The sequence below is a fragment of the Lithobates pipiens genome, unplaced genomic scaffold (assembly GCF_037356315.1).
Source record: "Lithobates pipiens isolate NorthernLeopardFrog02 unplaced genomic scaffold, aLitPip1_a1.2 Scaffold_22, whole genome shotgun sequence".
Lineage (NCBI taxonomy): Eukaryota > Metazoa > Chordata > Amphibia > Anura > Ranidae > Lithobates > Lithobates pipiens.
The window spans coordinates 36,954,523-36,980,003 of record NW_027507784.1 but is presented as its reverse complement, the minus strand read 5'-3'; the positions used below and the strand labels follow the sequence as shown (position 1 = coordinate 36,980,003).

Genomic DNA, 25,481 nt, shown 5'->3' with positions numbered 1-25,481 from the left:
AGCCGATGTACTCTACTCCTCTTTTCCCACCTTACTATTCTCCTCTCCAACCCTCCTCCTTTCTATCTCTTCCACCCTATCCTCCCGTCACCCCTTCCCCACCTCTTTTCCCTCTCCTGTCCCCTCCTATCTATATCTCTTATGTTATGCTCTCTTCTCCCCACCTCTATTCTCCTTGCTCCTTCACACCTCTCTTCTCTCCTCTGGTTTCTTATCCTGTCCCCACCTTTCTTCTCATCTTATCCCCTCTCGCCTCATCTCCCTACTTGGCCTCCTTTTACTTATCTATTCTCATCTCTCTTCCTTTCTCCTTTCCTTTCCCCTCATAGGCCTTTCTTTTGAACACTCAACATCATTTCTTTTCCCTTTCCTTCTCTCTCCTCTTTTTTCTCTCAACTCCTCTTTCTCTCTTATATCTGCTCTTCCTCTCACCTCTTCCTGTCTCCTCTTCCTCCCTCCTCTCCCCTCTTCCTTGCCCACTCACCTGCTCTCTTCTCTCCTCTATACTCATCTCCCCTCTTCCTCTCTTCTTTCCCAAGTTCCTCTCTCCACTCTATTCCTCCCACTTTTTCCCCTCTTCCTATTTCTCCCTTCTCTCGTCTCTTCTTATACTCTCCCCTCTTCCTCTCATCTCTTCTTTTCCTCTTCTCTTCTCTTTTTCTTTCCTCTCCTCTATTCTTTTCTCCCCTATTCCTGTCTCCTCTTCTTTCCTCTCCCCTATTTCTCTCTTCTCTTCCAACCATCTCTCAACAATCCACTCTTCGTTTCTCTCCCCTACTTCTCTCTTCTTTTCCTCCCCCTCTTCTTCACTCCTTTAATCTGTTCTATTCCTCTCTTCTCTTCTTTTCCTCTCTTCTCTTCCTCTCTTCTTTTCCTCTTCACTCATGTCTTCTTTTCCTTTCCTCTCTTCTCCTCTCCTCTCATTCTTTCCTCTCCTCTCCTCTCTTCTTTTACTTTACTTTCCTCTCCTCTCTTCCTCTCTCCTCTCCTCTTCTTCTCTCTCCTCTTCCTCTCCTTCCCTCTCCTCTTCTCTCTTCTTTTTTTCTCCTCCCTTCCTCTCTTCTCTCACCTCTTCTTTTCCTCTCTCTCCTCTTCTCTCTTCCTCTCCTCTCTTCTTTTCCTTTCCTTTCCTCTCCTCTCTGCTCTTCTTTTCTTTTCCCCTCTTCTCTGCTCACCTCTCCTCTCTTCTTTTCCTCTCCTCTTCACTCTTCTTTCCCCCTCTCCTCTCCTCTCTTCCTTTCACCTCTTCTTTTTCTCTCCTCTCCACTCTTCTTTTCCCCTTTCCTCTCCTCTCTTCCTCTCCTCTTCCTCTCCCCTCTCCTCTTCCTTCCCCCTCTCCTTTTTCTCTCATCTCCACTTTTCTTTTCCCCTCTTCTTTTCCTCTCCTCTCTCCTCTACACTCTTCCTCTCTCCTATCCTCTTCCTCTCCTCTCTTCTTTCCTCTCCTCCTTTCTCCTCTTTCTCTCTCCTCTCCCCTCTTCCCCTCCCCTCTCCTCTCTATCCTGTAGTCTGAGGGACGGGTCCATATAACCATGTATTCAGGTGAAGTAGACATTCTTTCATAGTGCTCAGCACATGGTTGGGTGTTTGAAGTTGACTCAGACTTGGTGCACCAGACTCCTCTCCCTCCTCCTCCTCTCCCTCCTCCTCTCCCCGTCCTGCAGCCTGTTACTCCCTTTCCTCCTCCCCTGCTCTACCCCTAATCTTCGTCACAGTCTGGGGGTGGACAGAGGAAATGGGACAGACCTTCTGCTTATGGATTCAGGATACCAAGTCTGACTCATTCATTCCTGTACAGAGAGCTGGAGGAAGGAGCACAGGGGAGCAGAGACAAGAGGAGGAGAGGGACTGAGAGGAAGAGATCCAGAGAGAGGACATTAGAGAGGAGAGGAGAGGAGAGGGAAGGAAGAGTTAGTGAAGTAGGTGAAGAAGGAGGCAATTCTTTTAACAAAGAGGGCATCAGGGCACAGAGAGAGAGGGTGGTCTGTGTGTGACTCACTCCTTCCTCCAGACAGCCAGAGACAGTTCAGAGTGCCAGGAGAGAAAGGAGAGTGACTCATTCATTCCTTGAGAGAAAGAGAGGGAATGAGGAGAGACCGCCAGGGAAGAGCTGGCACCAACCACCACCACTCACCTAGACCAACACGTGGCAAGTGAGCAGGAGACCGACCAACCACTTACTGCTGACTGGCACAGCATAGAGACTGGCACAGCGCAGGGGCATAGACTAGAGACCGGTAGGAACCTCAGGCTTGAATATTACACAGTCAGACCTGGGCAGCCTGGTGCCACCCAACAGACAGAGGGCTACCAAGAGTGCCACCACAAGGATGGAATCCTGGACCTTACTGAAGTCTCTTCTGATGCTGCTTCTGGTGGAGATCAGTAGACAAGGAGCCACAGGTAAGACATGGCAACGCTTTCATTTCCAGGGACTTTCTACTGAGGAATATTGTATTGAACAAAGCATCAGTCTGTGGTGCAGAAGAGCTTACACTCTAATGTCCTTACCACAGTCACAGCTTACTATTATACATATATAGCTCTGATATATTCCATAGTGCTGTAGAAAGAAGACTCAGACACTTATGCCAGTTTCTGCACCAGAGGAGCTTACACTCTAATGCCCCCCCCCCCCCCCCCCCACAGTATATTATACATTTATATAACTCTGACATATACCATAGTGCTGTACAGAGAACACTGAGCCATTCCCATCATTTTCTGCACCAGAGGAGCTTACACTCTAACGTTCTCCACCATAATCACACAGTAGAATCATTATACATTTCTATAGCTCTGACATATGCCATAGCGGTGTACAGTGAACACTGAGCCATTCACATCAATTTCTGCACCAGCGGAGCTTACACTCTAGCATTCCACCACAGTCACCCAGTATAATTATTATCCATTTATAGAGCTCTGATATATACTATAGTGCTATACAGAGAACACTGAGCCAGTCACAGCTGCCCCAGCACCAAAGGAGCTTGCACTCTAATGTCATATTAGTCACGCAATATTATTATTTTACATTTATATAGCTTTGGGCTTATACTGCAGTGCTGTACAGAAGACACTGTGCCATCTAGTTTTTGCACCAGAGGAGCTTACACTCTATTGCCCCATCCACACTATGCTATAAAGATTACTGCTATCATCCCTTTAAAAAGCAACAGCATGTTCTTTATACCAGAGGAACTTACACTCTACACACTATCATACATTTAAATAGCTCTGACATAAGCCATAATGTGGTACAGGGAACAATGAGCCTGTCACACCAGTCTCTGCACCAGAAGAGCTTGCACTCTAATGCCCCACCACAGTCACTCACTATTATTATTAATATTATTATACATGTATTGTTATACACTGAGCCAATCACAGCTGCCCCAGCACCAAAGGAGCTTACACTCTAATGTCGTATTAGTCATGCACTATTATTATTTTACATGTATATAGCTCTGACATATACTGCAGTGCTGTACAGAGAACACTCAGCCATCTAGTTTTTGCACCAGAGGAGCTTACACTCTATTGCCCCACCCACACTATGTTATAAAGATTACTGCTATCATCCCTTTAAAAAGCAACAACATGTTCTGTAGCGTTGTACAATGAACAGGTGAACTATATAAGGGGTCACATGTAATACATAACACCAGACAAGTGGAAGGAGACCCCTGACCACAAGAGCTTGCAATCTAGAGAACGATGATGTGACACTTTGTAGCAGACTGAAGACCAGAAATGAAGTCGATACAAAGTTACATCAAAGGGATGATCAATATACAACTCTAGAAATATTTGGGCTCCAGGATTGGTAAAGGTAACAAAGTCAGGTCACCTAAGCCACAAGAAAAAGTTTCAATAAAAGTTTAGGAGAAAGTTTGGTAGAAAAGTTTGAACAGTCGGCAACAGACCAAAAAAAAAAAAAAAAAAAAAGGTAATGTCCTTGGGCATTCATTCCTGTATGTGTCACCAGGAAATAGGAAAAAGAATATTGGAAAGAGGGAAAGTGCGAAATGTTGCAACCCCAATGTCGTCACCGCAGAGGGGGGCGGGGGATGGGCGTTAGAGCAGGAGCACATTGAAGATTAGTAAATCTGCCATGTGCAGATAATACAACATGTAAAGGACTGAAGGGATCCAACATGAGATTCTGAGAACACAGATCTGAGTGAGAATTATAAGTTGATGGGAACAATGCTGAGCAATAATGGGCTCCGGGACTGTTTTGGAAAATGACCAGCATGCTGAAAAATATCTGAGGTTCAATGATAAAAATCATCGGCTATCAGCCAGACATAGGAAACTATTTTACCAATGTATTGCGGATGGTGTAAATGAAATATAATGGATGAGTCCAGTATGGGTGTCAATATTAGCCGACTTAAAGGGGCACTCCGTGCAGAATTGACGTTTCTCTGTTGGGGGAGGAGACTGTTGAGCGGAGTTACCCTGTATTTTCTTTAATCCTCTGACAATTACAGAACTGAGATATCTGCACCAGTTTAAATTTGTATTCCTTTTATCTCTTGGGGATCCCAGTACTGAGCTAACAGTACCAGTTCCCAACAAGGAAGTGAGATCTTAGGTCCTGAGGTTCCCAACTCCGCCTACGTTCGGCAGCCAATAGAAAGATGGCTGGCTTAAAGGGCCACCCCACGCAGAATTGATATTTCTCTTTTAGGCCGAGACTGTTGGGCGGAGTTACCCTCTAGATTCTTTAATCTTCTGGGAATCCCAGAACTGAGATATCTGCACCAGTTCCCAACAAAGAAGTGAGATCTCAGTTCCTGAAGTTGCACATGAGTTCCCGGCTCCGCCTACCTGCTTCAGCCAATAAGAAAATGGCTGACTTAAAGGGTCACTCCCCGCAGAATTCATATTTCTCTGTTGGGTTTAGACTGTTGGGCTGAGCTTCCCTCAAGATTCTTTAATCTTCTGGGAATTACAGAACTGAGATATCCGTGCCAGTTTCCAAAAAAGAAGTGAGATCTCAGGTCCTGAAGTTGCACATGAGTTCCCGGCTCCGCCTACCTGCAGCAGCCAATAAAAAAATGGCTGGCTTAAAGGGCCACTCCACACAAAATTTATATTCCTCTGTTGGGTGGAAACTGTTGGACGGAGTTACCCTCTAGTTTCTTTAATCTTCTGAGAATCCCAGAACTGAGATATCTGCACCAGTTCCCAACAAAGAAGTGAGATCTTATGTCCTGAAGTTGCACATGAGTTCCTGGCTCCGCCTACCTGCTCCAGCCAATAGAAAAATGGCTGGCTTAAAGGGCCACTCCACGCAGAATTGATATTTCTCTGTGGAGCCGAGACTGTTGGGCTGAGTTACCCTCTTTCTTTAATCTTCTGGGAATTATAGAACTGAGATATCCGTGCCAGTTTCCAAAAAAGAAGTGAGATCTCAAGTCCTAAAGTCCCACATGAGTTCCCGGCTCCGCCTACCTGCTGCAGCCAATAGAAAAATGGCTGGCTTAAAGGGCCACTCCATGCAGAATTGATATTTCTCTGTTGGGTGAAGAACGCTGGGCTGAGTTGCCCACTAGTTTCGTTAATCTTCTGGGAATCTCAGAACTGTGATATCTGCACCAGTTCCCAAGAAAGAAGTGAGATGTCAGCTCCTGAGGTCCCACGTGAGTTCCCGGCTCCGCCTACCCAGTGCAGCCAATAGAAAATGGTTCCCCCCCAGATTTGTATTTTATATTTAACATCAGGATGAGGAGGACGAGTCTGGTCTTCTTCTGTTAATGGGGTCATACACTCCTACCCTGTTTCCCCAAAAATAAGACCTAACGTGATTGTCGGTGATGGCTGCAACACAAGCCCTACCCCCCAAATGAGCCCTAGTTAAAGTCCTTGTAGGTCTTATTTTTCAGGGTAGGGCTTATTTTTGGGGAAAACAGGGTAGGGCTTATTTGGGGGGGTAGGGCTTATATTGCAGTCATAACTGGTTAATGAGCTGCATGAATGCTGAGACTTGGTGTTCTTCAACTATCACCAGTACCCAGTGCTATATACCTTGTTTCCCCGAAAATAAGACCTAGCGTGATTGTCGGTGATGGCTGCAATATAAACACTACCCCCCAAATAAGCCCTACCCTGTTTCCCCTGAAAATAAGTCCTATCCTGAAAATAAGACCTCCAAGGACTTTAACTAGGGCTTATTTGGGGGGTAGGGCTTATATTGCAGCCATCACCGACAATCACGCTAGGTCTTATTTTCGGGGGGGGGAAACAGGGTATATAGCACTGGGTACTGGTGATAGTTGAAGAACACCAAGTCTCAGCATACATGCAGCTCATTAACCAGTTATGGCTGCAATATAAGCCCTACCCCCAAATAAGCCCTACCGTGTTTCCCCCAAAAATAAGCCATACTCTGAAAATAAGACCTACAGGGACTTTAACTAGGGCTTATTTGGGGGGAGGGCTTATATTGCAGCCGTCACCGACAATCATGCTGGGTCTTATTTTCGGGGAAACTGGAGATATATCACTGGGTACTGGTGATAGTTGAAGAACACCAAGTCTCAGCATTCATGCAGCTCATTAACCAGTTATGGCTGCAATATAAGCCCTACCCCCCAAATAAGCTCTACCGTGTTTCCCCCAAAAATAAGCCATACTCTGAAAATAAGACCTACAGGGACTTTAACTAGGGCTTATTTGGGGGGTAGGGCTTATATTGCAGCCATCACCGACAATCACGCTAGGTCTTATTTTCGGGGAAACTGGATATATAGCACTGGGTACTGGTGATAGTTGAAGAACACCAGGTCTCAGAAGAACCAGTTAACGAGCATAGTGCTCAGCCCTTTGGTTTGCCACGCCTCGGGTCCTAGTTGTGCCCTGAGCATGCTGGCACCTGTGGTTCCTCGGTCACTGGAAGGGTTTATATTCCATTTTGGCACCCGGGACAGTTGAAGGACATCATGTCTCAGCATAAATGCAGCTCATTACCCAATTAACGAGCATATATAATTCTTAACCCTTTGTATGCCACGCCTGAGGTCCTAGTTATGCCCTGAGCATGCTGGCACCTGTGGTTCGTCGGTCACTGGAAGGGCTTACATTCCATTTTGCACCCGCGACAGTTGAAGGACATCATGTAATGCAGCTCATAAATGCAGCTCATTACCCAATTAAGGGGCACACCTAGTGCTCAGCCCTTTGTATGCCATTCCTCAGGTCCTAGTTTGCCCCGGGCATGCTGGCACTTGTCTTTCCTCAGTCTCTAGAAGGCTTTATATTCCATTCTGGCGGCTGCGACTGATGAAGAACACCTTGTCTCAGCATAAATGCGGCTCATTAACTAGTTAAGGATCATATATAACTCTCAACCCTTTGTCTGCCATGCCTCAGGGCCCAGTTTGCCCCGGGCATGCTGGCACTTGTGGTTCCTCAGTTACTGATTGTGCTATTGCCCCGCTCACCCTTTTTTTTACACACACACACCACTTAATGACTTGGATTACTTCCCTGATACACTGCACCATGTGCAGCAGCCTATGTATTTAGTGAGAAGGTCTGCAGCAGAAGATCCTCAGGTGGGATCATCTGCAGAGTGCCCCCCCCCCCCCCCCCCCCTCCAGGCTTGCCATAGAGAAGGGTAAGCCACTATTTTGGCACAAAAGTTGAAAAACAGCTTGCCTGCAGCTCCTTATCTAGTGAATGAGCCTACATTTTACCCAGATTTTCTATCCAGCATGCTGGGACTTGTGGTTCCTCCTCAGTGTGCCCCTCCCCCACAGCAGCCTGGCTCTTTAGTGCAATAATATATCTTGGGGAGTGATAATCTGCAGGATTTGCCCTACTCCCCCCCCCCTTTTTTTTTTTTTTTATGAATGAACAAGTTCACATGCCTGTGGGAGGTCCCGCCCCCTGTTCTTCTCCGATTGGCTGACTGAAGATGATGTCGTACACTAAGGAATGTTTCTTTTTATAGCGCCTTAAAGGCGCAGGCCCCACCCTCATGTACTTTCCTGGACCGTCACCTGATATGGCAGCCATTCGCCAGGGTGGCATTTTTTGCCTCGGCCACATTTATTATTACATTTTTCAGGAATTTTTTTCCTGCTTCTTCGTGAATGTCCAAAAATAACTCTAGCTGTTCTTTCCTGTCCAGGTCAGATGGGAGCATCCGATTGGCTGCTGCTATAAAATCAATTTCCATTTCAGTTAATTGTTTACTAATATTATTATTATTATACAGGATTTATATAGCGCCAACAGTTTGCGTAGCTTAGAGGGGGGCCGTACCATTGCAGTACAGCTCAATACAGAAGGAATAGGGTGGCTTTCTACAGAGTCGCCAGCTGGAAGCTGAAATCAGGCTTGCAGTGGGCGTGGCTGTTGGTGCGGAGTGGGAGGTACCTGGGCGAGCTTGTAGGTGGGAGTGGGTGTCACCAGGACAGGAGGCGAGGTGGTGACACCAAGTCTGCAGAATGGCAGCTCTGGAATGTGTTGTCACCGGATACTTTGCTGCCATAGATCACACCCACGCAAGTCTGTGGGCATTATAAATATTTTGGCAGGTAAAACAGTTTGGAAATGGGGGCTCAGCTGTACTTCCTGTGTAAAGAGGACCTGTCATGATTGACCTTATGCAGCAATCTAAATATTCATTTTTTAAATTATTATAGCCAGTGCCAGGACAAGGTCATCTATAGCACAGGGCGAACATGCCAAATTACGCCCCCCCCCCCCCCCCCAACCAAAAAAAACAAGCACTTATCTGCATACTCCCCCCTAATCATAAATCCCCCTCCCTCCCAGTACAAATCCACCCCCCTGCTGAAATCCCCCCTCCTGACACAAATCTTTGCCCCCCCCCATCCCTCCCCCAGCTCAAATCCTCTCTCTCCCCATATGCACCCAGAATAAATCCCCCCCTCAAAAAAAAAACTTACCCCTCCTATTACAAATCCTCTACCTCTCAAAGTTCCCCATCAAGCACGAAATCCAATGGGCACAATTCTTCCCAATGACACCAACAATTGGGCACACTGACATTAACGATGGGGCACAATTCCTCCTACTGACATCAACAATGGGGCACTATTTTTCCCACTGACATCAACGATGGGGCACTATTCCTCCCATTGACACCAATGATGGGGCACTATTCCTCCCACTGACACCAATGATGGGGCACTATTCCTCCCACTGACACCAATGATGGGGCACTATTCCTCCCACTGACACCAATGATGGGGCACTATTCTTCCCACTGACATCAACGATGGGGCACTATTTCTCCCACTGACACCAATGATGGGGCACTATTCCTCCCACTGACACCAATGATGGGGCACTATTCCTCCTACTGACATCAACAATGGGGCACTATTCCTCCCATTGATACCAATGATCAGGCCCTAGTCCCCCCACTGACACCAGTGATGGGGACACTATTCCTCCCACTGACACCAATGATGGGGCACTATTCCTTCCCCTGATACTAATGATGGGGCACTATTCCTCCCGCTGACACCAACGATGGGGTACTATTCCTCTCACTGACACCCAACAATGGGGCACTATTCCTCCCACTGACACCAACGATGGGGCACTATTCCTCCCACTGATACCAATGATGGGGCACTATTCCTCTCACTGACACCAATGATGGGACACTATTCCTCTCACTGACACCAACGATGGGACACTATTCCTCTCACTGACACCAACAATGGGGTACTATTCCTCCCACTGACACCAACAATGGGGCACTATTCCTCCCACTGACACCAATGATGGGGCACTATTCCTCCCACTGATACCAATGATGGGGCACTATTCCTCCCACTGATACCAATGATGGGGCACTATTCCTCTCACTGACACCAATGATGGAGCACTATTCCTCTCACTGACACCAATGATGGGACACTATTCCTCTCACTGACACCAACAATGGGGCACTATTCCTCCCACTGACACCAACGATGGGGCATTGTTTTTTCCCCCCGCTGATGTCGGGACATTATCTACACCCAATGGCCACAGTCTGAAGAACAGTAAACTGGCCCCTTGTTTAGAAAGCTTGGAGACCCCCAATCAATGCAATGAAGGCGGATCGTGGCTGGTGGGAGGGGCCTGCAGGGTGCTTTGCTTAGAAAACCTCAGAGCACCCTGTCTTAGTACTGCCCTCTAGAGTCCTCAGTGGTGGGCGGGCTCTTGGGAGGAGTTATGCAAATATCAAAAGTAATGGATGGGTGGGGCCTCATGCACACTGGACGTTAAAATAACGTTATAAAAACGTCCGTAGCTTTGCAGTGAGTTTTTCAACTTTTTTCAATGTTTTTGCAATAGCGTTTTTTAGCAGCTATTAGCGTTTTTCCACGTTAGCGTTTTTAGCGTTTTTCCACGTTAGCGGTTTTTAGCTTTTTTAGCGTTTATTAGCGTTTTTCCATGTTAGCGTTTTTAGCTTTTTTAGTGTTTATTAGCGTTTTTCCACGTTATCGTTTTTTAGCTTTTTTAGTGTTTATTAGCGTTTTTCCACGCTAGCGTTTTTTAGCTTTTTTAGTGTTTATTAGCGTTTTTCCACGCTAGCGTTTTTTAGCTTTTTTAGCGTTTATTAGTGTTTTTCCACGTTATCGTTTTTTAGCTTTTTTAGCGTTTATTAGCGTTTTTCCACGTTAGCGTTTTTTAGCTTTTTTAGCGTTTATTAGCGTTTTTCCATGTTAGTGTTTTTTAGCAAAAAAAAATTCTTTTTTCAATGGATCAAAAACATTAAAAACCGCTGATGATTGACGCTTTTAAGTGTTTATCAGCGTTAGAGCGCTTAAAAACGTCTCTCAGAACCCACTAGTTTTTTTTGGGGGGGGGGGGGGATTGTGGGAAAATTCGGCAGGGCTGTTGCACATAAGTGGATCGGAAGCTGGACCTCTGTACAACCTCCGTGCCCATACATGGATGGAAATGCGTCGGGGGTTCCTGCTGAACCGGTCTAAATGCGATCCATGTGCAGCCGGTGTTAGACTTCACCACCACTACAAAGTGAACACATCCCACGGTGGATTGCACAAGACCTCAGCGATTGTCTGATTTTCGATAGATGATTCTTCGGTAAATATTTGGTTGCCGGGATACGTGGCTCACTGGCGTTATCCGTCTTCTTCTAAATGTAAAACATTTGTTCTGGATTGTCTCCGTGTCCCGTCTGTCTCCGGCACATGTGTGTGCGTGTGGCCGCCTCTTCACCTCTTATATAAAACATGTGTGCCTGTATACCGTGGACATCCCATTGGCAGCCCATTGAAAGGAGACGCTCGGGAACGTGTGTGAAATGCGTGGAAACACGTGGACGCACCCGCGTGCGCAGTACGGTGAACCAAAACTGGGGATTTTTTATTCTAGGCTGCTAGAGATCACCGCCATTGCAGCCCCTTTGTAATCAAGGCTACCGCTATTGGATGCTGGTGACTGAAGGCCACATTCTAAGGACCGAAGGGCCACATGTGACCTCCAGGCCATAGACCAGGCACCTTGTAAAGATTTCCTTTTACTTCCTGTCCTGCTGACCAGATTACCAGGACAGGAAGTGATGATAATCCAAATTGTTCCAGTTGTCTCCAGAAGAGGTGAAATCTCTCAATGGGAACATCAGAGGTGGGATTCCTCCTCAATTTGGGGAGACACAATAGGAAGTGAGAAGAAATCTCCCCAAGGGGGACACAGACAGCATTAAAAACCTGACAGATCCTCTAACACTTCCGCACTCCATCCAAAACTAGAAAAAAAAAGTTCTACTTTAAAAATTTATGAATGTCGTTGGAGCGGCACGGCGGCGTGCATTTATCAATGGGCCCCATTCACTAAATCGCTATCTCTAAAATGTTTCCTTCTCTGTCTCTGCACACCGTCTCCATAATTCGCACACCGGCGTCATCCGCTGGGCACGTCGATACTTGCAGTCTCTCCTTTGTACTGCCCCCCCCCCCTCCTGCCCTTGTCTGTGTCCCAATATAGCCGCTGACCTCACCAGCTGGGTATGAAACCTGCATGAGTCAGCCAGGAGGGGAGAGGAGGGAGCAAAGGAGAACGGGAGTCCTCAGTCTTCCATCCCTCCCCCCCCATAGACTGTCACTGTACCCCCTCCCTACTCACTCCCAACTATGAGTCACTTGACCAGTGATTCCTCTGCCTGGTATGTGTGTGTGTGGGAGCTGGGAGACAGCTACACTGGGAGACTACCAGAGACCTCTAGGGAGAGAGAGGGAGCAAGTGTGATAGAGAGAGAAGAGAGAGAGAGAGAAAAGAGAGAGGGAAAGGAGGAGAGAGAGAAGAGGGAGAGGAGAAAGAGAGAGAGAGGAGAAAGAGAGAGGAGCGAGAGAGGAAGAGAGAGAGGAGAAAGAGAGAGAGAGGAGAGAGGGAGAGAGAGAGGAGAAAGGGAGAGAAGAGAGAGAGGAGAAAGAGGGAGAAGAGAGAGAGGAGAGAGAGAGAGGAGGAGAAACAGGAGAAAGAGAGAGAAGAGAGAGAGAGGAGAAAGAGAGAGAGGAGAAAGAGAGAGGGAGAGAGAAAGAGAGAGAAGAGAGAGAGAGGGAGAGAGAGAAAGAGAGAGAAGAGAAAGAGAGAGAGAGGGAGAGAGAAAGAGAGAGAAGAGAGAGAGAGGGAGAGAGAGAAGAGAAAGAGAGAGAGAGGGAGAGAGAGAGAGAGAAAGAGAGAGGAGAGAGAGAGAGGGAGAGAGAGAGATAGAGAGAGGGAGAGAGAGAGATAGAAAGAGAGAGGAGAGAGAGAGGGAGAGAGAGAAAGAGAGAGAAGAGAAAGAGAGAGAGAGAGAGAGAGAGAGAGAGAGAGAGAGGGAGAGAGAGAGGGAGAGAGAGAGATAGAAAGAGAGAGGAGAGAGAGAGGGAGAGAGAGGAGAAAGAGCGAGAAGAGAGAGAGGAGGAAGAGAGAGAGGAGAAGGAGAGAGAGAAGAGAGAGAGGGAGAGAGAGGAGGAAGAGAGAGAGAGGAGAAGGAGAGAGAGAGGGAGAGAGAGGAGAAAGAGAGAGAAGAGAGAGAGAGAGAGGGGAAGGAGAGAGAGAGAGAGAAAAGAGAGAGAGGAGAAAGAAAGAGGAGAAAGAGAGAGGAGGAGAAAGAAAGAGGAGAAAGAGAGAGAAGGGGGAGAAAAAAGAGAGAGGGGGAAAGTTAAGAAAGAAAGAGAAAAGAGAGAGAGAAAGAGGGAGAAAAAAAATAAAGAAAGAGAGAGAGATAAAGAAAGAAGAAGAAAGACAGGAGAGAAAGAGAGAGAGAAGAAAAGGAGAGACAAGATAGAGGGAGAGGAGTGAGAGAAAGAAAGAAATAGAAAGAAGAGAAAGGAAGGGGGGGGGGGGGAGAGGCCATTCTGTAGAAGAGTACCTGTCACTGCTCCAAGGTAACACTAACAAAATAAAATGTTCATAGACAACACACTTCCTTCTTCTAATCCAGAGACCCATCCTCTTCTCTTAGTCCAGGCAGAAATCCACCTCCTTATTTTATTCTAAGCAGAGCTCTACTTCCTTCTTTCAGTCCAAGTGCAGATCTTCTCCCTTCTTTTGGTCAATAAGAAATTCAATTCTTTTTTCTGCACCTTCTAGTCCTGTTTAGGACTACTAGACAAAAGTGGATCTCCAGAAAGCTTGTCCTGAAATAGGAACTTGAAGTTCCTGCTTTAAATTCCTTCTGTTTTTGTCAGCCATTATGAGGGGTTCCCACCATCCCTGTGCTGAGTTCCCAGGTCTGTACACCCGCTGTGCCCATTATGAGGGGTTCCCACCATCCCTGTGCTGAGTTCCCGGGTCTGTACACCCGCTGTGCCCATTATGAGGGGTTTCCACCATCCCTGTGCTGAGTTCCCAGGTCTGTACACCCGCTGTGCCCATTATGAGGGGTTTCCACCATCCCTGTGCTGAGTTCCCAGGTCTGTACACCCGCTGTGCCCATTATGAGGGGTTTCCACCATCCCTGTGCTGAGTTCCCGGGTCTATACACCTGCTGTGCCCATTATGTGGGGTTCCCACCATCCCTGTGCTGAGTTCCCGGGTCTGTACACCTACTGTGCCCATTATGAGGGGTTCCCACCATCCCTGTGCTGAGTTCCCAGGTCTGTACACCCGCTGTGCCCATTATGAGGGGTTCCCACCATCCCTGTGCTGAGTTCCTGGGTCTGTACACCTGCTGTGCCCATTATGAGGGGTTCCCACCATCCCTGTGCTGAGTTCCCAGGTCTGTACACCCACTGTGCCCATTATGAGGGGTTCCCACCATGTCTGCCATTGCTGTCTTTAAGATTTATCACTTTTCAATCTGTCGTGGGTCGGTGGAGATCTCACTATTAGACAGAACATGTGACACTTCTTGGAAAGTCTGCGGGCAGTTTACACTGGTTGTGTAGCCCCCATAATGTGATCACATAACATATGAGATAACCTCGGACACTGCTGACCCAGCACGACATGTGCAAATAGGAGCGCTGACCCGAGCCATGTATAAATAGAACATCTCTCTGACCAATGGGTGACATCACTAGCCCAGAGCGTTCGGTGACACCACCAGATAAACAAACACATGTGTCACCAATTATATATACACAACGTGCGGTGACACACAGCTGCAGACTCCGCCATACATAACTCTTATGCGGAAAAAAACTCTTAAGTGCCCATACCCAAACCTCTTATCTACAGCAAGATGACTGACGTACTTACATAAATAAATGGCAAGTGTCCATTGTGCTCATCCAAAATGAAAAAAATACATTTAATTAAAAAAAATAAACATCCAACCAATGGGCTGCCCTAACACGACGCATGTTATTTCCAGAAGAAACGCACATCATCATCATCATCATCATCATCATCATCATCATCATCATCATGCTTTTGTGTTGACGCAAAGCAAAAGTGCAAACCCAATATAAAAGGCTTCTCATTCTTTCTTCTTCTCCTAATTCTTCTTCTTCTATTACTTCTTCTTCCTTCTTCTTCCTTCATTCTTCTTCTTTCTTCATTCTTTTTCTTCATTCTTCTCTCTTCTTTCTTCATCTTTCTTCTTTTTCTTCTTCGTCTTCTTCTTTCTTCATTCTTCTTCATTCTTCTTCTTCATTCTTCTTCTTCTTTATTCATTCTTCTTCATCATTCTTCATTCTTCTTCTTCTTTATTCATTCTTCTCTCTTCTTTCTTTTTCTTCATTCTTCTCTCTTCTTTCTTTTTCTTCTTCCTCTTTCTTCTTTCTTCTTTTTCTTCTTCTTCATTCTTCTTCTTCTTTCTTCATTCTTCTCTCTTCTTTCTTTTTCTTCTCTCTTCTTTCTTTTTCTTCATTCTTCTCTCTTCTTTCTTTTTCTTCTTCCTCTTTCTTCTTTCTTCTTTTTCTTCTTCTTCTTCATTCTTTCTTCATTCTTCTTCTTCTTTCTTCATTCTTCTTTCTTTTTCTTCTCTTTTCTTTCTTTTTCTTCATTCTTCTCTCTTCTTTCTTCTCTCTTCTTTCTTTTTCTCCATTCTTCTCTCTTCTTTCTTTTTCTTCCTTCTTCTTCCTTCATTCTTCTTCTTTCTTCATTCTTTTTCTTCATTCTTCTCTCTTCTTTCTTCATCTTTCTTCTTTTTCTTCTTCGTCTTCTTCTTTCTTCATTCTTCTTCATTCTTCTTCTTCATTCTTCTTCTTCTTTATTCATTCTTCTTCATCATTCTTCATTCTTCTTCTTCTTTCTTCATTCTTCTCTCTTTCTTTTTCTTCATTCTTCTCTCTTCTTTCTTTTTCTTCTTCCTCTTTCTTCTTTCTTCTTTTTCTTCATTCTTCTTTCTTCATTCTTCTTCTTCATTCTTCTTCTTCTTTCTTCATTCTTCTCTCTTCTTTCTTTTTCTTCTTCCTCTTTCTTCTTTCTTCTTTTTCTTCTTCTTCTTCATGCTTTCTTCATTCTTCTTCTTTCTTCATTCTTCTTTCTTTTTCTTCTCTCTTCTTTCTTTTTCTCCATTCTTCTCTCTTCTTTCTTTTTCTTCTTCCTCTTTCTTCTTTTTCTTCTTCTTCTTCATTCTTCTTCTTCATTCTTCTTCTTTCTTCATTCTTCTCTCTTCTTTCTTTTTCTTCATTCTTCTCTCTTCTTTCTTTTTCTTCATTCTTCTCTCTTCTTTCTTTTTCTTCTCTCTTCTTTCTTTTTCTTCATTCCTCTTTTTCTTTCTTCATTCTTTTTTCTTTATTCTTCTCTCTTCTTTCTTTTTTTATTCCTCCTTCTTTCTTCTTCTTTCTTCTTCATCAAATTCTTTTTTTTTCTTTTCTTCTTCTTCCTTCTTCTTCTTTCTTCATTCTTCTTCTTTCTTCTTCCTTCTTCTTCATTCTTATTTTTTTCTCTTTTTCTTCCTTCTTCTATCTTCTTCTTCTCTCTTCTTCCTCTTTCTTTTTTTCTTCTTTCTTGTTATAATTTTTCTTCTTCTTTTTTTCTTTTCTTCTTCTTTATTCTTCTTTTCGTCTTTCTTCATCTTTGTGCAATGGGGGTTATTTACAAAAGGTAAATCCACTTTGCAATACAAGTGCACTTGAAATAGCACTGAAATTGCACTTGGAAGTGCAGTCGCTGTAAATCTAAGGGGTAGATCTGAAATGAGGGGAAGCTCTGCTGATTTTATTATCCAATCATGTGCAAGCTAAAATGCTGTTTTTTATTTTCCTTGTGTGTCCCCCTCAGATCTACAGCGACTTAACTTCCAAGTGCACTTTCAATGCAATTTGTAGTGCAAAGTGCATTTACTTTTCGTAAATAGTCCTCTGTGTATCATAACAATAGTTGTTTTTTTTTAAGAAGATACACATTTTATCACCCTCTCCTCCATCTCAGTGCTGCTGATCACCTGCAGCCTCTTTCGGCCACTTCCTATGTACATGCCCTTGCTCCAGTGTCGGCTGCACATGACTACTCTGGACCAGCGACTTGATGGCGACAATGGTGGCTGCCGGTGCAATGTGTGTCAGCATGGCTGCTTGTAGTCTCCACCATGGGAGCATATAACAGAGTGGCAATGCTGGAGCACCATTGGGAGACCGGGACAGTGTGTTGTCACCCCATAACAGGAAGTGCCTGAACAAAGACCTCGATGGCAGGATCATTGTGGATTTTTTAAAATTGATAATAGATTGAAAATGACTTTTTGAGTGTTGTCACCCCATGACAGGGAGTGTCTGAATAAGCTTTATGGCAGGATCATCATATCTACATGTACTTCCTTCGGAGGTATCTATATATCATTGCTCTGGTCCAGTTGCGTAATAGTGACAATGGAGGACTATGAGCAATTTGTGTCAGCATGGCTGCTTGTCCCTTCTACAAGGGTAACATGTGACCAGGTGACAACATAGCAGCACAATTGGGAGACAGGGAGAGAGTGTTGTCACCCTATAACAGGAAGTATCAGAATTTTTTTTATGTCAGGATCATCGTGGTTTTAAAAAAAAATAAAGCTGCATGTTGTCATCCCATAACAGAGGATGTCTGCACAAGCTTCATGGCAGGATCACCATATCTGCATGCACTTCATTCAGGGCCAATTGTATATCATTGACCTGGACTGGCTTCCTGATAGTGACAGCGGTGGGTGAGGTCATGTCAATGGGTGTCAGCACAGCCGCTTGTAGTCTCCACCAGGGGTGCATGTGAGCCAGGTGACACCGCAGGAGCCCAATTGGGAGACAGGGACAGTGTGTTGTCACCCCATAACAGGAAGTGCCTGAGCTGCAAAGTATATATGTCCGGCCGGTGGTGGGAAGGGGTTAAAGATTATATAAGGTTGTAGCAACTTATTTTAACAAGCTTTTTATTTTTTATTATTTATGTGGATTTTATACTCTACTTTATGGCAGTCCCCCAAGGAAGCACCGTGTCACCTGTCATATGATGGGAGGGGGGTCACCAAGAAATCTTGTGATATCTCTATCATGTTACACCCTGGGATTTATCACCCTCTTTCATAGCAGAAGGCTGACCTCACCGGTTATAATCGATGACGGCAGCGTCAAGCCATGAAAACTTTACCGTTTAAAGCTCTTGTATACCCATTTTTTTTCATTTTTACCTACAGGTAAGCCTATAATAAGGCCTATAATAAGGCTTACCTGTAGGTAAATGAATATCTCCTATTCCCTTTGCATGAAGCTGCTGACGTCAGATGCTGCCGGACCTTGCTGGGAAGAAGTCTCCCATGCACATGCGTGGGAGTGACGTCATTGCGGCTCTGGCCACTCACAGCGCCAAAGCCGCAAACTCGGAGAAGACATGCCGAGGGCAAAATGTCAGCTCCCACGGCGTGGACCGGCCTGCGATACGGGGAACTCGTTCTAAGGTAAGTATTTCATGCGGTGCCTACTAGCTCATCATGCCTTTGCCTTATGGGGTTTTTTTTAACACTTTTCCTGCTGGTATACAAGCACTTTAATTATGATGTCTTCCTTGTTTTCACAGATCCGGTGTGTGATAAGGGCTTCCGGTGGAGCAATGATCTGGAGAGGTGTAAAGACTGCCGGTTGTGCGAGATTTCCAGCAAGGACGACTTCTGTCAGACATGTAAGAGAACACTCGGGGGCGCTATGAGGGTCTGCAGCAGTGGTGGTCAACTTTCTTGATAATGGGGGGCCTTAGATGTGGCCCCTGACCTCACCAAGGGGCCGCACATAAAATTCAGTGAATATTCAGTTTTAGAGCCTGCAGACATGGTACAAGAGATGGTCAGAGACTTAGGACATGACACACGAGATGGTCAGAGACTGGGGATATACTGGGCAGTAAAATCAGGCAGTATATATGCGTTACGTGGGCAGCAAGATGTTAAAATTGCCATGTCGCCTCATGGTGAACCCACTCCTTTGCCCATTATGTTAATTTGGAGCTGGGTGTTTAGGGAGTAGTAAAAATGTACATCTACTGCCTGTTTTTACTGCCCTCCCCTGGCCACCCATGTGAACTTCTCTATGTCCCCTCTACTTGGTGCTACCACATTAGTAAGAAGGAGGTGGGGCTGTGATGTCACTGATGAGGAGGCGGGGCTGTGATGTCACTGATGAGGAGGCAGGGCTGTGATGTCACTGATGAGGAGGTGGGGCTGTGATGTCACTGATGAGGAGGTGGGGCTGTGATGTCACTGATGAGGAGGCGGGGCTGTGATGTCACTGATGAGGAGGCAGGGCTGTGATGTCACTGATGAGGAGGCGGGGCTGTGATGTCACTGATGAGGAGGTGGGGCTGTGATGTCACTGATCAGGAGGTGGGGCTGTGATGTCACTGATGAGGAGGTGGGGTTATGATGTCACTGATGAGGAGGTGGGTCTGTGACGTCACTGATGAGGAGGCGGGGCTGTGATGTCACTGATGAGGAGATGGGCTGTGACACAGATATAGTGGGCTGAGATAAAAGTGGTGTCAGGCTCTTGTTGTTATAATGAAGAGGGGAGTGTTTGAGAGCCGAGAGTGTCGCTGTTCACAGACATTTCTAACACTTTCTTGTCTCGTTCTCTTCCAGGCGATTCTCAGGATAAACAAGCGGATTTCCCCTTGCTGTGGGTCATCGTGAGCGTCGCCGTTGCAGCTTTCGTGTTCACCTTCGTCATCACCCTCACCATATACCTGATCCACTGCCGCAGGAAAAACAAGTTCACCAGTGAGTGCAGAACGGGCCTTCCTTCCCATTATACCTCCAGCCTTTCTGACTGTTAATAAAGTCTACTGTCTGGGTCCAAACCAGGAAGCTTCACCCTGTCGATCTGCCCTGTCACCCCCCCCCCCCCCAAAAAAAAATCTAAAATGGTACAGTTGAACAGGAAGTGGGGGGAGAATCTTCCAATGGGGACGCCTGCTTTAAAGATATTTTCCCTTTGGAAAGATATGTTTTTGTTTCCTGTTGCATTTCCAGAGACAGGAAGTGGTGAGAAATGTCACTGATAGGGACACCAACAGCAATAAAAACCTGACTGGTGTTCAAACCCTTCAGCACTCCTTCTAAAATAAAGAGAAATCTTTTGGCTGAAGTTTTACTTTAATTTCTGACATTTACTTGACAAAGTTTGGTAGGTACAGGAAATGCAAATCTGCCAATCAGCATTTTTTTGGTGCGTTTTCGGTTTTGCAGAAAACATTTTAATTCTTAAATTATTCCTCTTAAAGTGGGACTAAAGGCAAGACTTTTTGTTTCATTTTGGTTGGAGTAAGTGAGGTCGAACCCCTGTCATTTTTTTTCTTTTGCCATCTGTGTCTCATTGGGGAGATTTCTCATCACTTCCTGTCCCATATCCAAAATAGGAAGTGAGAGGAAATCCCTCCAAAGTGAGGGAATCCCTGGTTGCCACCAGAACTAGTGTCCCCATTGGAAGATTTCCCCTCTACTCCTGTTCTGGTGACAACCCAAAATTATGGATTTTATTTCACTTTCACGCTTGGTGATCTTGTCACAAATAGAGAGGGGGGAATCTCCATAATAGGGATACAGACAGCAATAGAAAACTGACAGGGGTTCTAATCCCTCTCCGCTCTATCCAACACAAAAAAAAATTCCTTCAGTTATACTTGAATTAATTTAAATGAGTATATTAATTTATAGAGGAACTCTGGGCATTATTTAAAGTTTTGAAAAGTGTATGAAAAGCTCAGAACCCCTGTCAGGTTTTTATCATGTGATATGTTAGTTTTAGGAGGTGACTCCTCAGTATCTGTATAACGTCTCTTGTCCTCTTCTCTCTGCAGCCCCCATAGAGGAGACCGGAGCCCACTCCGCTGAGGAACTACTCATACACTGAAGGTGAGATACTCTGCTAAAACTGTAGTATGCATTAGCAGTTATACACCAGTGCAACGCTCTGCAGGCCTGCATTGGCCAATAGACTATAGTGCAATGCTCTGCAGGCTTGTATTAGCCAATAGAAAATAGTGCAATGCTCTGCAGGCTTGTATTAGCCAATAGACTATAGTGCAAAGCTCTGCAGGCTTGTATTAGCCAACATATCATAGTGCAATGCTCTGCAGGCTTTTATTAGCCAATAGACTATAGTGCAATGCTCGGCAGGCTTGTATTAGTCAATAGACTATAGTGCAATGCTCTGCAGGTTTGTATTAAGCAATAGACCATGGTGCAATGCTCTGCAGGCCTGCATTAGCCAATAGACTATAGTGCAATGATCTGCAGGTTTGTATTAGGCAACAGACCATAGTGCAATGCTCTGCAGGCTTGTATTAGCCAGTAGACAATAGTGCAATGCTCTGTGGGCTTGTATTAGCCAATAGCCAATAGACTATACTGCAATACTCTGCAGGTTTCTATTAAGCAACAGACCATAGTGCAATGTTCTGCAGGCTTGTATTAGCCAATAGACAATAGTGCAATGCTCTGTGGGCTTGTAATAGCCAATAGACAATAGTGCAATGCTCTGTGGGCTTGTAATAACCAATAGACTATAGTGCAATGCTCTGCAGGATTGTATTAGGCAACAGACCATAGTGCAATGCTCTGCAGGCTTGTATTAGCCAATAGACAATAGTGCAATGCTCTGTGGGCTTGTATTAGCCAATAGCCAATAGACTATACTGCAATGCTCTGCAGGTTTCTATTGGGCAACAGACCATAGTGCAATGCTCTGCAGGCTTGTATTAGCCAATAGACAATAGTGCAATGCTCTGTGGGCTTTTATTAGCCAATAGACTATAGTGCAATGCTCTGTGGGCTTGTATTAGCCAATAGACTATAGTGCAATGCTCTGCAGGCTTGTATTAGCCAATAGACTATAGTGCACTGCTCTGCGGGCTTGTATTAGCCAATAGAGTATAGTGAAATGTTCTGCAGGCTTGTATTAGCTAACAGACCATAGTGCAATGCTCTGCGGGCTTGTATTAGCCGACAGACCATCGTGCAATGCTCTGCAGGCTTGTATTAGCCAATAGACTATAGTGAAATGTTCTGCAGGCTTGTATTAGCTAACAGACCATAGTGCAATACTCTACGGGCTTGTATTAGCCAACAGACCATCGTGCAATGCTCTGCAGGCTTGTATTAGCCAATAGACTGTGGCGCAATGCTCTGCAGGCTAGTGTTAGCCAATAGACTATAGTGCAATGCTCTGCAAGCCTGCATTAGCCAATAGACTATAGTGCAATGCGCTGCAGGCTTGCATTAGCCAATAGATTATAGTGCAATGCTCTGCAGGCTTATATTAGCTAACAGACTATAGTGCAATGCTCTGCAGGCCTGCATTAGCCAATTGACTATACTGCAATGCTCTGCAGGTTTGTATTAGGGCCTCATCGCCCTGCCAGTGTTACCAGGTCTCGGTACAGGGTGTCTGGAGTGTGTGGCCTCAGGCTAATATATATAACTACCGTATATACTCGAGTATAGGCCGACCCGAATATAAGCCGAGGCCCCCAATTTACCCCCAAAAAAACTGGCAAACTTATTGACTCGTGTATAAGCCGAGGGTAAGACATGCCTGTCCATCCCTGTGTGTGTGTCCGTCCATCCCTGTGTGTCCGTCCATCCCTGTGTGTCCGTCCATCCCTGTGTGTCCGTCCATCCATCCCTGTGTGTGTGTGTGTCTCCATCCATCCATCCATCCCTGTGTGTGTGTGTGTGTGTGTGTGTGTGTGTGTGTGTGTGTGTGTGTGTGTGTGTGTGTGTGTGTGTGTGTGTGTGTGTGTGTGTGTGTGTCCAGCCTACCTGTGTCCTGAGCCTTTGTCCCGAGCCTCCGTCCCGTGCCGAGCCTCCTTGCCTCCGTGCCTCGCCGCCGTGCCTCGCCGCCATGCCTTGCCTCCGGTCCCGTCCCGTCCCGTCCCGTGCCGTGCCGTCCTGTGCCTTGCCTCCGTCCCGTGCCCTCTTCGTTCGTCGGCGGCCATTGTAAAATTCAAAAGCTGCGCCGCCGCCTTCGCCTGTGATAGGCGGAACACTGAATTTCCCAGCAGCCTGTGTTCCGCCTATCACAGACGTCGTATCATCCTCGTCCGTAGTACGAGGATGATACGAAGTCCGTGATAGGCGGAACACAGGCTGCTGGGAAATTCAGTGTTCCGCCTATCACAGGCGAAGGGGGAGCCGGAGGCGCGGCTTTTGAATCAGAATGGCCGCTGTCTGTCTGCTCGACACGCTGATCGAGCGGGCAGACAGCGATGACTCGAGTATAAGCCGAGGGGGGCACTTTCAGCCTCAAAAAAGAGGCTGAAAATCTCGGCTTATACTCGAGTATATACGGTAAAATACAGATATTGAGCATTGCTGTATACAGTAAGTGGCTATTAACCATATAATATTGTAGATTTCTAATCAAGGGAGTATAGAATAAGATCTGGAGGTCGGTGGGGGGATTTTATTGGGCAAAATAGATTTTTATGCTTTATAAGGGTTAATTCTTCTGGACCAATGACAGGCGTAGGGCATAGAGGCCAACTGTCCGGGATTGTCTCAGGACTGTCCCGCGTCTTTGTCCTCTGTCCTGCTGATGGTGCGTTGCTGAGATTGGGGGGGCCTGAATGGGGCCAACCAGTAAAGTGGGTGAGATGGGTGGTAATTGCAAGTCTCTACATATTGGGGGGGGGGGGGGGGGGTATGAATGGGACCAACCAGTAAAGTGGGCAAGATGGCCAGTCTCCGCATATTTTACAGACAGGGCTTGGGTGGGACCAGGCAGTAAAATGTGTGAGACGGCGGGCCGCCCCGCATATTTAGAGGTGGGGTGAAATCAAAGCTGAGATGCTCTGCAGGTCCTCCTTGTCACTCTTACTAACCGAATCTTTCTCTCCCCCCCCCCTCCGCAGATCGCCATCATGGGAACATCCGAACAAGAAGGAAGCTGCTATCCAATCAATCTGTGTGTATATATATATGTATAGAAGGTGTATATATATCTATATATGTATATATATATATAAGATCCTGCGCAGGCGCACAACATGGATCTTTTTTGTTTTTTTCTATTTAACCTTTTCTCGTCACGTGGGGGCTGGGGCCGCATTGCAGAGCATTGCGTTCCCCTCTCCCGGGCCAGTAAGGGGTTAATGACGCTTCCTGCGCCCATCATAAAACTCGTTGTGCCCGGAAAAAAAAAAAAGAAAGAAGAAGGTTCTCTTCCCGTTCATCAGAATCGGCGCTCACTTCCCGCCAGCGCCCCCTGCTCACATTCCTGCAAGACCGCCGCTAGGAAGGATGCCCCCCCCTCCCCTCCCCTTTATAAAGCCCCCGATGGGCCTTATAATAAAATTGTGTTCTGTTTTTATAAACCTGTTTCTGTTGATTTATTTCTATAGAGATCAGCAAATATCGTCTAAATACAAGATGAGTGTTTATTGATATTTGGGGGAGTCATAAAAAAAAATTCTTAACGTTCACACAAGCATGCCATAGGTTTTGCATTATCTTTATCTTGCATGGTCATCAGCGCCATCTAGTGCCCATAAAGCAGTATTTATTTTTTATTGATGCGTTTCATGAAGCCGACGATTCTTAAGCACTCTTACAAACACCACCACTGAACGCTATACATTTTGCAATATGATTATCTTGCTTGATCGGCAGCTCCATCTAGTGGCCATAATGCGATATTTTTTTTTTTTTTAAATTGAGCTATTTCAGGAATATACCACGTTATGGCCACTAGATGGAGATAGTAATCAAAGGAGGTAATCCTATTACAAAATACTACGGGGATTATTCATCCTCACAGAGCATTTTGCTATACAGAGACCCCTTGGTGGGCTTTGTGTATTTCTCCCAGATCTGTGCAGTAATCCAGTGTGGGACTTCCTGTAATAAAGACCGATCACTGCTGCCCCCTCTCCTTGTGCAGGGTGACTGGTCTTGCCTCCGCCCCCCTCCTATCGTTTTCTGCAGGCAACCGGTAGTGGGTGGGGCCAGCTGGGGCCCCTCCCACAGTTCAACTCCCTACCCGGTCTATGTACAGCACTGTGATGATGTCACTACTATTTTTTACAAGGTAGTATCTGGCTTTCCAAAGGCATTTGGTGCGCGCAAAGTGGATTTATATCCTTTGTGGTTATTGAGGAATATACTTAAATGAAAGTTTTTGTGAGTGGAGTTCACCTTTTAAAAGAGAAATAAAACGCCTGTGTGCAAAAGCTACAGCAGAAACCGTGGCTTGTGACTAGCATAGCTGGTTTGTCTTGTCACGCTGCCCACTATGCAAGCCCACAAACGAAATGACAGCTTCAATCTGAGGCTTTGCACACAGTCGTTGTGATCCATTATTGATCCTCTTTAACTAGTTGCCGTCGCCCACCGTCAAATGGCAGCGGGACGGTGTGGCTCTCCTTCTGGGAACGGCTGCTCTCGCACGGCCATGGTGAAGCGCAGTACGGCGATCGTGGCTGCACCGCGTTCCTAGGACACAGTGCAACCCAGATCTCTGTAAAGAGCCACGTCTGTGGCTTTTTAACCATGTGATCAGCTGTGTCCAATCACAGCCGGTCACATGTAAACATGGAGATGCCGGTAATCGGCTCTCCTCGCCTCACACTGACAGAGT

The 25,481-nt window shown here is 45.8% G+C and overlaps 1 protein-coding gene across 1 annotated transcript; it reads left to right on the top strand.

The window, feature by feature from the left end:
- Positions 1–1,724: 1,724 nt before the first annotated feature.
- On the top strand, positions 1,725–24,219 carry LOC143923570 (tumor necrosis factor receptor superfamily member 12A-like). The gene is made up of 5 exons (XM_077447340.1): positions 1,725–2,403; positions 18,433–18,534; positions 19,487–19,624; positions 20,704–20,758; positions 23,758–24,219. The coding sequence occupies exons 1-4, from the start codon at positions 2,331–2,333 to the stop codon at positions 20,754–20,756; spliced, it is 366 nt and encodes a 121-aa protein (XP_077303466.1). The 5' UTR covers positions 1,725–2,330; the 3' UTR covers positions 20,757–20,758; positions 23,758–24,219.
- Positions 24,220–25,481: the final 1,262 nt, after the last annotated feature.

What these genes read in the sequence shown, in the direction of transcription:
- LOC143923570 (XM_077447340.1), top strand. Translation starts at nt 2,331, where the DNA reads ATGGAATCCTGGACCTTACTGAAGTCTCTTCTGATGCTGCTTCTGGTG. An exon ending in GGACGACTTCTGTCAGACAT is followed by an intron (nt 18,535 to 19,486) that starts GTAAGAGAACAC and finishes GTTCTCTTCCAG; the next exon opens with GCGATTCTCAGGATAAACAA. An exon ending in CAGGAAAAACAAGTTCACCA is followed by an intron (nt 19,625 to 20,703) that starts GTGAGTGCAGAA and finishes TTCTCTCTGCAG; the next exon opens with CCCCCATAGAGGAGACCGGA.